The 16,241-nt window shown below is 41.9% G+C and overlaps 1 protein-coding gene across 1 annotated transcript in view; it reads right to left on the bottom strand.

The window, feature by feature from the left end:
- LOC138789258 (mucin-5AC-like) overlaps positions 1-16,031 on the bottom strand; it is a 106,197-nt gene extending 90,166 nt beyond the window's left edge. The window contains exons 1-10 of the mRNA XM_069967859.1: positions 15,959-16,031; positions 14,492-14,536; positions 10,371-10,632; positions 10,172-10,289; positions 9,517-9,601; positions 8,736-8,842; positions 8,255-8,471; positions 4,784-4,909; positions 3,163-3,280; positions 1,009-1,147 (exon numbers count right to left, since the gene is read on the bottom strand). Of these exons, the coding sequence (XP_069823960.1) occupies positions 1,009-1,147; positions 3,163-3,280; positions 4,784-4,909; positions 8,255-8,471; positions 8,736-8,842; positions 9,517-9,601; positions 10,172-10,289; positions 10,371-10,632; positions 14,492-14,536; positions 15,959-16,031 (1,290 nt within the window). The remainder of the gene's footprint in view (positions 1-1,008; positions 1,148-3,162; positions 3,281-4,783; positions 4,910-8,254; positions 8,472-8,735; positions 8,843-9,516; positions 9,602-10,171; positions 10,290-10,370; positions 10,633-14,491; positions 14,537-15,958) is intronic.
- Between the last annotated feature and the right edge of the window lie 210 nt (positions 16,032-16,241).

Raw genomic sequence — 16,241 nt, 5'->3', positions numbered from 1 at the left:
GGTTCCTATCTGCTTAGTTGTAGGCTCATTCAGCCCAGGAGAGGCCATTACTAGTGTGAATATGCTAGAGTAAAGACCATGTCTCGAGGACGCCTTAACGTGGTGACAAGGTACACTCTGTTTGATCAAATAGTTTGCTAAGATCCTCATTTAAAAAAAAAATTATATTTTAATTTTTGGTATCTACAGAGCAGGTGTTTGCCGTGTGTACGCTGGGAGGAGTATATACGGAAGGCCCTTGCACCTGTGGGTTGCTGTTGCACCTTTTGTTTTTTGTCATGCCTTACACACATGGCATTTGTTTTGGTTTGGCATTGTTCTCTCCTCTCTGGCATTTTTGAGTCTTTTTGACAGCTTTTCCAAAACGCAACATGCTGAGAGTGGGGTGTTTTATTGGCTCCCATACACTTCAATAAGAGTTTTCTGGTTGTCTCAAAAAAGGCCATTGCTGCATGCATGGCTTTTTTTTTTTTTTTTTCCCTGGCGTTTTTGTACCCTTTTGGTCCAGCAACTATGCCATGTGCTGGCAGAGGAATAGGAGGTTCAGCCATTTTGGTGCACAGAAAAATGCCTAAACTATAAAAAAGATTTTTTTTACATATAAAGTCAAAAACACCTGAAAAAAAAGCCATAAAAATGCAAACACATCAATAAATGCCATGTGCCATATTGTTTTTTTTCTGACTTTTTTTTTGGAGGCCAGAAAATCACCACAAAAAAACTGTGTGTGAGGGCACCCTTCTAGTAATTTGCAGGGGTGCTTTGGTGGTACAACTCCTTTAAAGGACAATAACCTTCAAACAGCAGGGTAGGAAATACATACAGAGGACAGTTTAGGGTCACATATTAGTCCCCAAGGTTAATGATCATACATTGTGCTGCATAATAAAATAAGAGCTTTCAGAAAGCATGGAGATGACACTTATTGAGGAGAATACCCCTTAGAGAGGGGACCTAGAAACAACACTCAATGTGTTCAATGTGCCACTGGTGTTCTTTGTATTTTACCTTGGCAAGTACATAACTGCAATCTCCATTGATACTGTAACGGGATCCATCAAAGCTTGTTATATGTGACCCACCTTCCACTGAACAACTTCCCGTGCATGGGAACTCTTTACATTTCCATTTTCCTTTGGAACATGTGCTAGAGAAGATAAAAAAAACAACATACAGCTCACAAAACATTGCAAAATAAAATCACATACTATCAGTGTATATCTAGCAGATGAAGAATCAAATGGAACAAATTTATAACCTCTATAACTTTACCACTGGGGCTATGACTAGACAATGACTCACTTTATAGGTGCTTACGGGAGACTGGTTAGTAGCGCTGACACTGTCATATGTTCTAGAGCACGGATGGTTAACCTTCGGTTCTCCAGCTGTTGTAAAACTGCAATTCCTATCATGCCTGGATAGCTAAAGCTTTGGCTGTCCAGGCATGATGGGAATTGTAGTTTTGCAACAGCTGGAGGGCCAAAGGTTCCCCATCCCTGTTCTAGAGCATTGTATGTTCTAAAGCCTCTATAGTAATGCATTGAGTACTGTATGTGTAATCACTGCCCCTATGACAGCGTGACAGAGTTGCATTTTGATAAACATCAGGATAGAATTACATATCAAACATAATCCCACAATCTCACAATGAGTGACAGTTATGTTGCGTGCTTTCCCTGTTCACACATTATTAGGGCATCTGTCATGTTACTTTTAACTAATAGGCCCTATTACACGCCACAATTCTGTCCACAATTGCGGACAGAAAATAGGATTAGTGCATTTTAATGGTCCTATTCACACATCCGTAGTGGTGTACAGGGCTGTGATCTGTACCGCAAAAAAAAGGACAGGCCACAGTGTGGACTGAAATTCCTCCATGGATACACCAAAAGAACCCTATGGGATCAGTATTTTTCCTGATGCGATCTGCAAATCAGCGATCCCTGGGGGACTTCTAGTATTACTGCTCTGATCTCCCATTGAGATCTAGGCAGTATAGATATACGGCATAGATCCATGAGCTCTGTGATCTATTGCTCTCGGCTGCTGCAGATGAGAACAATAGATTACTGAGCAGGGATCAGCCCAATTGCGGCGCAGACCCCCGGCTGGCTCACATGCGAGGACCGCTCCTCCACAATCGTGTACGGCTAATTGCCGCGGTCCTGGGCTGCAGATAGCACCTGGGATTGCGGGGGGTTCAGAGCGGGGTCGATGCACGGCCCCTCTCTGCACTCCCCTAGCGACGCAAGGGTGTACATTTACGCCCTTGGTCATTAAGGGGTTAAATTTGCGCAGTGAAAAATATACTGACGTGTGAATAGACCCTTATCCTCTGTCGTTAAACCATCTACTTGTCTAGAAATCTTTTTGACTAGAAAATACTTGTTTGTGTTTTGAGTTTGTGTTTACACCACGATCGATTTTGCAAAAACCCTAAGTAGGATACAAATATGAGAAACTGAGAACACTGAGGCATTTTAAGTCCATTGTTTAAAGAGGAATGGTCATCTCTCCCAACCTGTCTACGATATATTAGTAAAACATGAATGTGATATAAAATGACAACCCTGAAATCTCTATTCTTGGAAGATATCTCCAATCTCTGCTGTTGTTGCGGAACAGGTGACACTTTGTCTTCACAGTACACTTCAAGCAATGCAAGTGTTCAATGGGCTGACCACCCTTTGAAAAAAGTCCTGTGGCAATCCAGAGCCAAAGCCCCGATTGGTCCCCCCAATTACTATTTTTTAGCGGTCAACAATGTGACCTCTGCAGCCAATCAGTGACCTTGTTCATCTTTTGTACTACAAGCATTATGACTCACATCTTTGGCTACTTCTCTAACTTTCTATTTACTAAGACACGCTAATTTTCCTTTATACAACTAGGTGTTACAAAATGGCATACAATTGTAACAACTATCACAAATAAATTATGGGAAAGAAAATGGTAACAAAATATCATTGTTACTTATTGCATTAACACGGGAATTATTGTTATATATCAAGTTTCTAGCTTTTGTAACTCAGTCGTTTATTATTTCCATTTCTGGCAAGATGAAAATAAAATCTCTTAACCAACTCACTGTCTATGAATGCAGGCATTGTTTTATTGTTCTATTGTTACAGTCTAACACATGGCGATTGTCATTACCATTGTCGGCATGGAGTATTGAAAGACGATCCTGGAGTGTAAGTCTCACTGTTATAGACACATGAACATTGCTCTTGGGGTATACAGCCTGTGTTATTTATATCATCCAACACAGTTCCTAAGTAAAGAGAAAAGGCTCTTTGTTAATGTTCAGAAATCTTCCCGGTTCCACAAAGTCTGCAATAACTTTAAGACCATGTTCACATTACGTATAACACCGGCCATTCTGTGACCCCGCCGACTCACAGAAAGGTCGGTGTTACCGAAGATCATCCCGCGCGGGCACTGCAGTACCAACCGGATGATCATTTCTGCTGGATTGGGATGCGCTGCAGACCGCTGACAAGTCAGTTTTTTCTCTGGCCTGATGGAATCCCGGCCAGAGCGTATGCTATGTGTATATGCTCTGGCCGGGATTCCATTCATTCACATACTACGTATGTGTTGTATAAATCAACAATGGCCGTGATTTATACAACATATATACGTTGTGTGAACATGGTCTAAGACTATAAAGAGAGGGTGCAGCTGCAGTCTCTCTCTCTCTCTCTCTATATATATATATATATATATATATATTTATATATACATATATACAGTGGTACCTTGGATTATGAGCATAATTCGTTCCGGGACCGTGCTTGTAATCCAAATCCACTCTTAAACCAAAGCAAATTGTCCCATAAGAAATCATTGAAATGCAGACAATTGGTTCCACACCCCAAAAATAATGATTTTATATTCTGAATAGCAGGTAAGACAAATGAAACAAACATTTATAAACAGCTGAATATGACATATTATAAGTTACTGTGCAGTTTAACAAACAGCAGTTTGTAGATAGAGGATGGAACTGCAGATCCCCATAATGCAGTAGGCTAGAATAGAGAAGCAGGGCTGCTGTCAGAGGTCTGTGTGGTCACATGACAGCAATGGAGAAGGGGGGGTATTCAGCATGGACCAATCAGGACTGACAGAGACTGCAGGGAGTATGAAGGAATGAGCAGGGTATATGTGGGCACATACATGCAGAACTCTATGTCTGGGGAGAAAGGGGTTACAGCTATGAAGAGATTACCTCCACAGTCCTGTCCCTCCAGCCTGAAGTGGATCTGCTATGATTTGGAAGGTGAGGGAGACTTCCTGGGTCAGAGTACAGTGCAGTAGACCATGTCCCTCCCCCACTCCCCCTCCCACCCAGTACAGGGAGCTCTTAAACCAAAACAATGCTCTTAAACCAAGTCAAAATTTTGAAAAACTGTGAGCTCTTAAACCAAAATGCTCTTAAACCAAGTTACTCTTAAAGCAAGGTACCAGTGTATATATAAATTTGTCTGTAAGGTGGCAGAAGTGATTAGACATCTGAAGTGCTTAGCCCACCTATAGTATTATATTAGGAGTGGTTCACCTACTCAGCAGATAGGGAAAGTGAAAATATGCATTTTCCAGTGCCATGCAGAAGGATAATAGCAAAACATGAATTTGCAAAATTCCTGGATGAAGTCACTCAAAACCATATTAACAATTGCCTAACCATGGGGAATAAGAGTATTTATTAAATCAATTGAAGGTTAGATTCAGAACAGAATCTGAATCTCTAAAAAAAGAAATATTAGTTTACCTGGAGGACAAAAGCATCCATCTGTGCAATGGCGTTCACAAAGCATAGTCCTCTCAGGATTGGAGCATGTATTAGCACAAGGAGAACCGCATTCTTGGTATACCATATTATTAGGGCATGATTCGGCTGTGAAAAAAACAAGAAATGTAACTATGGTTAGATAATATCTTACAAATATATCTCACAAGTTACTATGAAGAAATGGATATGTGTGTCCACTCTGGGTTCTTCCCCCAAGATAGCTGTACTTGAGGTTACAGTCACTGTTTCCATGGAATGGACTACAGGAACGTACATGGTACAACAGAGAAATCCACTATCAATGGAAATATTGGAAAGAGATGAACAGCACAACAGCCCAGAGCTAGAAGAAAAGATGCTCCAGAATTGTTATTTCATGGGGAATAGATATATTTATTAAGACAGATCAGGAAAGGCCACGGGTTGTCTTTACTCACTGTTCTCACTTGGATTTCTGTTTTGCTAGAATATAACATATAGCCAGAGGTTATGGTTTATCATATGTCAGTCAAGTTTCAATAACTTTTAGGCTATGTTCACACTGCGTATGATTCCTTCCGTAGTTCGTACGCCGCCGTACATGTGCGGCTGAAACTACTATGCTTCCCTAGCTTGATTCGAAGCAATCTGAGGCAGGTCATTTACTTGGAAATCTTCGTCCAGCCCAATAAAACTCACAGAACCTTTTGGATCGAAAAATCAAGTTAAATTTGGCTGAAATAAGTACTCCGTACGGGACCGCATGGAAATCCACGGCCGTGAGTTTCAACATTTCCATCCTCAAACAATGGTCATGTTCATTTTTCATGGCGCCGTATACGATCCGGCCGTACGCTCATACGTAGTGTGCATTGTGCGGGCGTATATCGTATACTTTCAAGCGAACGCATCAACCTCAAAACTACGTGCCTATATTCGCGGTTCGCACTACGGACGGAAACATACGCAGTGTGAACATAGCCTCAGGGTGCGTTCACACGTACAGGATCTGCAGCAGATCTGATGGCACAGATTTAAAGCAAATCAAATCTGGGCCATCAAATCTGCTGTGGATCCTGTACGTGTGAACACACCCTTATGCTATGTTATACTACTTAAGTTACGCAATAATTAGGGCCGTTGTTGCCGATTTGCAACAATGGCCATGATTACTACGGAACTTACATAGTACTGCCGTCTATGGAATCCTGGCCGGAGTATATACACATTTGGGGAGATTTATCAAAGGGTGTAAAATGGTGCAAACTGCCCACAGCAACCAATCACAGTTCCTCTTTCCTTTCAGCACTGCCTAAAGCTGAGCTGTGATTGGTTGCTGTGGGTAGTTTGCACCAGTCTAAAATTTACACCCTTTGATAAATCTTCCCCATAATATACACTCCAGCCGGGATCCCTAGCGCCACAAAAAACTATTCATTGAATAGCGTCCACAGCGAGCCTGACTGTGCATACAATGGATCGACACTCCATTGTGTGCAGCGACAAATTGGGATGCGGGCGCTGCATCCCAATTCAATAGAAGTGAAGATCATCCGGCCGGCACTGCAGTACAGGCTGGGATGATCTTCACTGACACTGGCGGGTCACAGAATGGTGGCCGGTGTCTCATGCAATGGGAACATGGCCTTATAGGTAAAAAAAGCAGTAGGCTAAGGGCAATGGAAAACTGTTGAAACAGAACTTCTGTTGAAGAGTTGAAGAGTAAAAAAGAGCCTAAAAAATTCATCAGCCAATTAACGTTACATTCTGTATATCAGGTATGTTCATATTGTTGACAGAAAATTAGTTCCAACCATTAAAATGAGGTTACTCCTTCAGTCTGTGTGTGCATTTCTGCCAGCCGTTTTTAAATTAATACAATCACATAAAATCATGTCCCATGTAAATGCACCTTAAACAGACTCTGTCAGTAGGTTTATGCTGTCCTTTCTAGGGGTAGCATAAAATAGTGACAAAGAAGCTGAACAAAATGATGTACCACTTACATTGTTCTGTGTAGCTGATTCAGAGATATCCTCTGAATAACATGGGCTATGTTTACAAAACATCATAAAAAGAGAAAAGGCGTCTGCTTTTTCTATTTAAAAAGACATCCGTTATTGCCACAACTGACTGCAATGCAATACATTGAAGTCAATGGGTTGATGGACGTCCAATGCAAACAGTGTATAAAATAACGGACGTTATCTGCGCGGACGTCAAAATAATGATCATGTCAATTATTTTCTGACTTCTTTAGCAAACAGCGGATGTTATTTTTTAGTTGTTCACACACAGTTTTTCTTTTTTCAGCGTCCTTTCACCATTTTTACTGTTAAAGGACAACTCCGGCGAAATTTTTTTTAAGCTTATTTAACACACATTACAAAGTTATATAACTTTGTAATGTGGTTAAATACCCGGTCTGGCCCCCTTCCCCCACTTTCGGACCCCCGACCCCCCGCCCGCAAGTTAAAGAATGTATACATTACTTATTACGGTCGTCACGGTCCTCTTCTCCCGGGCGGCATCTGGTGACGAAGACGTCAGAGCCAGGGGCGGTCCGGGTCTTCTTCCTCCTCGGCGTCTTCATGGAGAGTGAATGGGACGGAAAAGGCTGCTGGTGCACATGCACACCAGCAGCCTTTTCATTGGCTGGAGCGCATCACATGGCTTCCAGCTTGCTCAGCCCTGATTGGCTGAGGTTGCTGGAAGCCATGTGATGCGCTCTAGCCAATGAAAAGGCTGCCGGTGCGCAAGCGCACTGGCAGCCTTTTCCATCCCCAGGACCCGGAAGTCAGAGACATCGCTGGACGGCGGACGGCGGTGACGGTGAGGCGGACGGCGGGCAAATGGAGTGGCGATCGTCACCGGAGGGATGGTGAGTATGGTGTCTGTGTGTGTCTGTGTTTTTTTTTGGAGTGGGGGGTCCCGCCGGAGTTGTCCTTTAAATTCAATAGACTTTTCAAATGAAGACACACCCAAAGAGCAATCAGTCCACCTAAACTAGAATAATGTACCAGCAGCTATTATTGCACTGACGGGCGGCCAATCCTCAAAATAATGGACGTCATTTTAAAAATTAACAAAGGACAAGAAAAAACATTGTGTGAACATAGCCATGAACAATAAGTAGTCTTCTCCATTTTGTGCATGAGCCCACTAGTCCTCATTATTCATGAAAAACAGAAATCTCCGCCTACCAGCTGCTGATTGGCAGTTATCTATTCATGCTGTGTATAGGCAGTCCCCTGTCAATCAGCAGCTGGAAAACGAGGGGAGGGATGTGGCAAGAATTCTATTCTCCTGCATATTAGGAGAATGGTTGAACAAAATGTTCAGCATTTCTTTCACTAGTTTATGCAGCATAAGCCTAGTGAACGTTTCCCTTTAAAAGTCTTTAAAAGCTTAATGCTGCTTGGATTTGTTTTTGCATTGCTATTTAATCTCTGTATTGTTCTGTACACTTACGGCACATTTCTGGGGTTCTCCAGTTTTCAGGCATTCCACTGGCATGAGTACACTGCCTTGAATACTCAGCAAACATACTACATTTGCACTGCATTTTGTTCTTACTATCGCAGCGACACAAATCTTGCACACAAGCATCTATGTAGTGCATAGGTTCTAAGACGCTGTTACAACTGTAAAAGGCTTCGGATGTAAGAATGTTCTTACAGATCTCCTCCTGTAACAAAGACACACATGCTTATAGTGTGAAGCTCATTTACCATTAATATTTTGCACAATTACATTATTACAATGAAGTAATAAAAACGTTGGGGCCTGTGTGCTACCCAACTATGTTGCAGGCAGATCAATAGAGAAAGGCCAGCATGTACTGGTGAGGAGAAAAAAAAATTGTTTTTGCTGGCCGAAAGGGCCAAAAAGTCTGTTAATGGAGCAGTATATCAATTAGTATTAGTAAATACCATGGGAAAATAGACATCACCTCATCTGTGCAGTGCATTGGAGTAGAAGGGGGCACATCTAGACACTCTTCATTTGGGCCATTTATTTTTTGCAAATTTCCATATTGTACTGGAGTCAGCTCTTCACCTAAGCAGAAAATGTATAGACAATACTGTTATTTAGGATAAAATATCATTTTAGCTATCAGCGTACACTGCATTATTATATTCATGGAATACAGCATCTACTACCAGCTTGAGAAACCTTCAATTGGGGCCAATGATTGTACAGAGGAAGGCAAAGGCACACAAATAGAAGCAAACCCACCAAGATTTGTTTCAAGTCCAATTTGGTGAATCTATCAGATTTACTATCAAATCCCAATTTAGATTGGCAAGTGACCTAATTGCCAGGTTATTGTCAACCAAAACTATGTATAGGGCACTGAGCAGCTAGTCTACTGTAGGTACAGAGGGTCTGGCCCAGCATATGAAATGAGTGGAAGCTATGATGCATATAACATTATTGTCTTCCTCTGGTTTACTCAATTAAACAAATCCCAAAAATTATTTAGAATGTTTTTGTGCAATTCAGACCGCATCTAATTCCTATTAAATCAATTCATGGCATGTTCCATCCCAGGGTATAGTATGGAGGAACCCTTTCCTATATACTCTCCTTCTCCTGATACTAACAGTAAAGACACATTCGGCTGCAGATTCTGAGCTCCCTTATTGCTCCTCCCTACTCATCTCTGGATGTTACTTTATTTTTTATTAGATGTGCTAAAACAATACTGAGCCACTAGAATAGTTTCCTACCATCTAATTTGAATCCAGGAACACCACTGAAATCACCACACAGTCCACAGGTTTGCTTAGCGTATTTATTGCGGTTAAGTTTCAACTGAAAGATAAAAGTTTAAAGTTACTGTTACAGAAAAAAAAACAATATCCACTGATCAATAGGAGCCTCAGAGGAGAGGATGGCTGATTCTCTCTGCATTTGTCAGGGGAGGAGGATGGTGGCCCCCCTCAGGCTTGCTGCCTCCGTAAGCCCCTGCTAGCAATGTCTGTGCAGCCCTTTCCTTTAACTTTCCTTAAAGTGAATGTACCACTAGGTACATCGCTTTGTGTTTTTTTTATTTGAATAGAGCGGTTCTATTGGAACTGCATCACAGAGGGGAAGGGGTTTCACCACACAGTGCTTCATGCCTGACTGGTGCTCCATAATAGACCAATGCTGTGCGCTGGAACTGGGTGGCAGTTCAGAAAAAAGACAGTGGCACCTGCCACCCCCCGCCGGCACTGTTCAATTCATGTAAAAAAACACAAATAGATTTACCTAGTGGTACATTCCCTGTACTGTTAGTAAGAGGGATGGTCTTCTTTTAGGGCCCTATACAGTAGCTCTCCTGTCCAACATGTCTGTACAATGTGATAACCCATATAAGTATACTAGGATAATTTCATTTACCAGTAAACTATCTGCTTGATTCCATATTAGAGAGACATCACTGGATGCTGTGATCTCGATATTGTTGCCGAGTTTTCTAATATGAATACTTGACTTTTCAGCTGGAATATCTTTCACCCTAGAAGAACAATGTTATCATTATTTCATATGAAGGCCTCTTAGAAGCATGGACAGTCAAAGAGGTAAAAGAACAACTTACAAGTCTCCATCCAACATGATAGACTGATTTTTTAATTCCACCATCACTCCAAATAGCATTGCTGTAATGGAGCTTATAGTGGGGATGCCGTTTACATCAGAGCGCCGTATCTGTATGTTGAAGTCATCATTGTTGCTCTTGCAATGGGAAGCGAATAAGTAATTGCATGTGCCAGGAAAGTGGTAGATATCTCCGCTAAATGTCTTGTAGTGGTAATATCCCCATGAGCTGCACACTTGTCCACTGTGACTTGTAAATGGTGCTGCATTGATGAGAATCAATGAGATAAACAATGAGCTTCCACAATCACTCTACAGTACACTGATACAATAGACTAGATCAGCACTTCTCAAACTGTAAAGGGCCTATTACACTAAATTTGGCCGATATCGGCCGTTACGGACAATAATAGTTGCTGTCGTTTTTGTTTCAACATGTTGAAAGAAAAACAACCAGGGTAGCAGCAATCTGCTGTCATCGCTCCATGGAATAGGAGCGGTGGCAGCAGACCGCTATTATCCCCTTTGGGCTGCCCCCCTCCCCGCAGCTCCCCTCACCTCTCCGCCACCACCCCCCAGCTCTCACCCACTCACTGCCGTTGAGTTTAATAGTGTCATCAGCAAGCGGGGAACAAGGAGCAAACGAGCGCTGATAGCCCCATGTAATAGGGGCTTAAGGCGAGCCTCACTGGTGAGGCACATCTCAGAGTCTGGTGAGGTGCAGGGGCACACAGCAGGGGCTTTACAGTAAAAATTACACTTCAACTTCAACTTTTATTAGGGGAGGGAATATATAATTTTTTTTATTTATTTTTTTTTTTACAATTTTTAAAGGAGTCTAGCCACAGCAATTTTTTTTTTTTTTTTTTTTGCAAACAGCAGGGCACAGGCTGAACATAACAAGAGATACTAACTCACCTCTTCCTGTGCCTCTCCAGTATTGGATTGCTAATCCAGGACCCCCCGGGGCTCCAGGATATCTAGCAGAGCCAACGTCCTAACTAGAGATGAGCGGACCGCCGGACTTTTGGTCTTACGGCATCGGCGCTCTCTCGTCCTGCCTGTGATCCCGGCCCGGCCGCATAGTTGCGCTCCCGCAAATATACAGCCAGGATATTCCAGGGATTTTAACATCGATTCCCTGGAATATCCTGCCTGCATATTCCCCGGAGAGCAACTATGTGGCTGGGATCACAGGCATGACGAGAGAGCGAACTGCTTTCGGACCAAAAATCCGAACAATTCGCTCATCTCTAGTCATGACCCAGCTGATGGACTGGCCACCTATCCAGTCAGTGACTGGGGCGGGATGCCCCTGCAGTCACTGATTGGCTAAGCATGCAATCCATCGGCCAGGAGGAAAATGCCTTTCGGTGGGGGGTCCCAGAGTGGGTCAGCAGAGCATCAGGGGCACAGGGAGCAGTAAGCAATACTTGATTGTTATTTTGTCCCCTACCACTGCTGACCCTCCTTTAAAGGGGAACTCCGGATAGGAAAAACTTGTTTTCTATTAAAAGTACATTAAAAATTATATAGATATGTCTATACAATGTATTACTGTATCTGTACAGTTCTGCCACTCTGGTAGCTGATAGAAATCAAGGAAGTGGAAAAAAAATGGCCGCTGTGCCAATTCACATTGTCTCCTGCTCCTTCTGCTATCTCCCCCTAGGAGACAAATTTTCCATGTCTCTGTCTTGTGTGTGTTTGCTGATGATGCATACAGGGGGAAGGGCGTGATGTCATAGGAGGCTTGGCTAGATAACCCAATCCCCTGACTGATTCACCATCTCTAACCGTCCAGAAGCAGCTGCTGCACTAATTTTTCTGATTGCAATGAAGCATTGCATTCTGGGAAATGCTAAACCAGGAAGAGCAGATTTTTGGTAGTTTTAAAACTGGGATAGACAGGCAAGTAATGCATTATGCTTCTGCAGAAGTTTCATTTTTTTAACCTCTACCTGGAGTTCCCCTTTAAGTCTGTCTAAGGGACTTTAATAGCAATCATCAAATTGCTTATGCATAGCATTGATCAATAAGATCTTCACTCTGCTACTATAGTCTGCCAACTTGTTCTCCTGATTGGGGGGGGGGGGGGACTCAGCAGTGATACCTTGACTGATCAAAAACCTTTGACATGTTCCTGTGACATAACCAAAAAGAAAAAAAAGGGGCGGACAGTTCAAGCAGCAATAGTAAATCCAATAATCCTTCAATAAGTGTTCACAAAGACCCTATTGGGTTGAAACGTACTTGATTGACTAATAATCTCTTTATGGGGCACTCCAGAGAAATCATGTTTGAAATCAACTGGAGTCATAAAGTTATACAGATTTGTAAATTACTTCTAGTTTTTTTTTTTTTTAATGAATCATTCCAGTACTTATCAGCTGCCACATGTCTTGCAGGAAGTGCTGTATTCAGTATGACAAAGTGCTCTCTTCTGCGACCTCTGTTTGTGTCAGGAACTGTCCGGAACTTCTGGATCTGGACAGTTTCTGTCACAAACAGAGGTGGTAGCAGAGAGTACCATGTCAGAATGGAAAAATACTTCCTGACAGACATACAGCGGCTGATAATTACTTGATGGCTTGAGTTTTTCAAATAGAAGTAATTTACAAATCTGTTCAACTTTCTGACACCGGTTTATTTGAAAAAACAAAGAGACAATCAAAAAACAAAAAAAAACAAAGTACCCCTTTAACCCCTTAAGGACAGCGGGTGTACATTTACGCCCCTGTTGCCTGGGCCTGAAGGCAAGAGGGCGTAAATGTACGCCCTGCAGCGATTTCGGGCTATGGAGTGGGCTCACAAGCCAAGTTCATTCCATAGCCGGTGAGGACCAGCTGCTATCTGCAGCCAGGTCCTAACCCTCAATGGCAGGCGACCGCAATCTCATGGCCGCCCCCCATTAACCCCTTAAACGCCGCGATTAAGTGACGAGATTGGAGCATCTCCAGTCACTTAACAATTGCACTGCCTGACTGCCGGAGGTCTCCTAACCTCTGTACAGTTCGATCTTCTGGTAGAGTCTGCCACAGCCCACAGGCAGGCTCTATCAGAAGATCGCAGATTACACTGGTCCCTGCTATGCTATGGCATAGCAGGGATCAGTGTAAGAAATCTAATGTGTAAAAGTCCCCTTTATGGGATTATAAAAGTGTAAATTAATAAATAAATAAATGTTTTACAAAATGCCCCAAAGCCCCTGCCCCAATAAAAGTAAAAATCACACATAAAACTAATCAAGTTAAATAACAAATAATATATCGTAGCCTGTGTAATCGTCTGATCTATTAAAATAAAACAATATTGTTCATGCACAGAGATTGCTTTTTTAAATTACATGTTATGTATAAAAAAAATAACAAAAAGCGATCAATACATTTGATCTAGAAAGAAATGTTATTAATAAAAACTAGAGATCATGGCGGAAGAAAATGACGCCCCATATGACCCCGTAGGTGAGTAAATAAAAGCGCTATAAGAGTCACAATAGGGCCGTTTTAAATATACCTATTTGCAAAAAAAAAAGTTTTACTGCTAATAACAACGTTAGAAAACCTAGTAAACATGCATATCGCTGTGTTTAGATTGACCTATAAAATAAAGGAAAAATGCCAGTTTTACCGTAAAGTGCAGTACGTAAACATGGAAGCCCCCCAAAATTAGCGAAATTGCATTTTTTGACCCAAATTCACCCCATAAATGATATTTTGGGGCTTCCGTTATTCATTTTATGTCAGATTGAAAGATGCTATTACAAAGTACAACTACTCCTGAAAAAAACAAGGTCTCACATGGCCCTGTAGAGGGAAAAATGAAAGAGTTATGGGTCTTAGAAGACAAGGAGGAAAAAAATAAAACGCAAAAGTGACAATTGGCCCGGTCCTTAAGGTCATTTCACGCTCTGTCCTTAAGGGGTTAAGAGTTTATTAACAAACCAAGAACATAGCAACGTATTAACCAAGTAGGGTCTTTGTGAACACTTGACGATTATTAAATCTACTAAAGAGGCAGTTGGACTTTCTTTGGATTGATGTTTTGGGACATGTCAGAACTGTGGTAACATCTCAAAAATGTAAGTATATTTACATTTGCTGATATCATTAGGGTACTTACGTATTGGAGCTGGGGTGGGCATCATTGACTGAAGCATTGCTGTTCCTGAAATACAATACATACAGTTAATATTTTAATGCACTCATATTGCAGCAGCGCAATCCAATGTGGTAAGGAAATTTAATGCTATACGTACACCTGCACTTACACACCAGTTGATTGCATTGCCTAGTCAGATCGGCTCCTTGCTATTAGCTCACTAATTGGAAAGCCCAGAGGTGAATCACCATGAAAATGCTACCTAATCAATCATCAGGAGCATAACTAGAAATGACTGGGCCCCATAGAAAATATTTAATTTGCAAAAACCCTGAAACGGCTGTCTGCAGAAGGGAAATCTTTCCTTTTGGAGAGATAGTTTGGCTTGGCATAAAATCCCCAGTAAATGTTCTAAGGCTCCTTGACTGAGCAAGACTTGACTTGAAGGGACATCTCTTTGCTGAAGAGGTGTGAGAGCTATTTTGCATATCCTTTCTTCCTAGATTTCTCAGTGGAGCAGCAATGGTCTGTAAGTCTCCACGCATCTTTATGATGGTCTCTCCTTAAGGAGAGTCACTACCCCTTTGACATCATGTTATAGAGCAGGAAGAACTGAGCCTATGGATATATATCTTTGTGGGAAAAGATTCCGTACAACTTGTAATATGTTGATTGAAATCCCTGATCATTGTGTTAGAGAGTCCAGCAGACAGTGCCACTTAATCTTTTCCCACAAACATATACCAATCTGCTCAGCTCCTTCTTCTCTATAACATGATGTCCATAGCTCACAGGTAGGTACCATTTTTATGGTGATAGGTTCTCTTTAGTTAACAGATGACACTGCGTATAGAGTGGGCTTAGCTATTAAGTCTGCTCCATTTACTGTATGGCTATGTTAACACAACGTAAGAGACCGGCCATTCCGTGACCCCGGCCGGGTCACGGAACGGCCGGTCTCTGGCCGGTGATCTTTGCGGAGCCACTCGCTTCACTGTGTGAACTGACAGGTCTTTCAGCGGCCGGAATTCAGTGAATTCCGGCCGCAGAAAACTGACCTGTCAGTTTTTTCCGGCGCCGCATAGATCCCGGCCGGAGCGTATACAATGTGTGTACACTCCGGCCGGGATCCAATTGCACACAAGGCTATGTTCAACCCTGCAAAACTACGGCCGTAGTTCTGCGGCGAGAACTACGGCCGTAGTTTTATGTAGTGTTAACATAGCCTATTACTGTACTATGACATTCCCGTATTTCATATTTCGGTAAGGGGGTAAAGGGGTATATTAAGAGCTGTATAAAGTTTCAATGCACATGATCTTCATTGATCTAACATACAGTACAAAGGTAAGTGGCAAATCTATTTGGCTTTGATACCAACTTAACGCATCATAATAAATACTTATACTTATCCCCACAACAGCTGATCTAAAGGTCACTTAATACCAATAAATAACAATATATATTAAAATAATAATGTATACTTACCAACATGACTCCAGGAAAAGAATATCCATATCCAAAGACATTGCTCTGCTCGACCTTTAGCAAATAGGACCATATTTGCAAGAGCAAAGCACAGTTTCCAGGTTAGCCTGGCTTATATTGCCTAGGACTTGGCTGTGTCCCAGGTTGTGGATATTGATGGCACATCCCATTCTCCCAAGGTATTTAATATTATATCCTTTAACCCTTAAAGGACATAGAAGTCAGATAGAATAAAGCATTGATGCTGCCACTGGTATCTATCTATTTATCTATCTATCTATCT

This window comes from Dendropsophus ebraccatus, chromosome 4 (assembly GCF_027789765.1).
Source record: "Dendropsophus ebraccatus isolate aDenEbr1 chromosome 4, aDenEbr1.pat, whole genome shotgun sequence".
NCBI classification, from domain to species: domain Eukaryota; kingdom Metazoa; phylum Chordata; class Amphibia; order Anura; family Hylidae; genus Dendropsophus; species Dendropsophus ebraccatus.
Note: the sequence above shows the minus strand (reverse complement) of the source record. Positions and strands in the feature narration are given on the sequence as shown.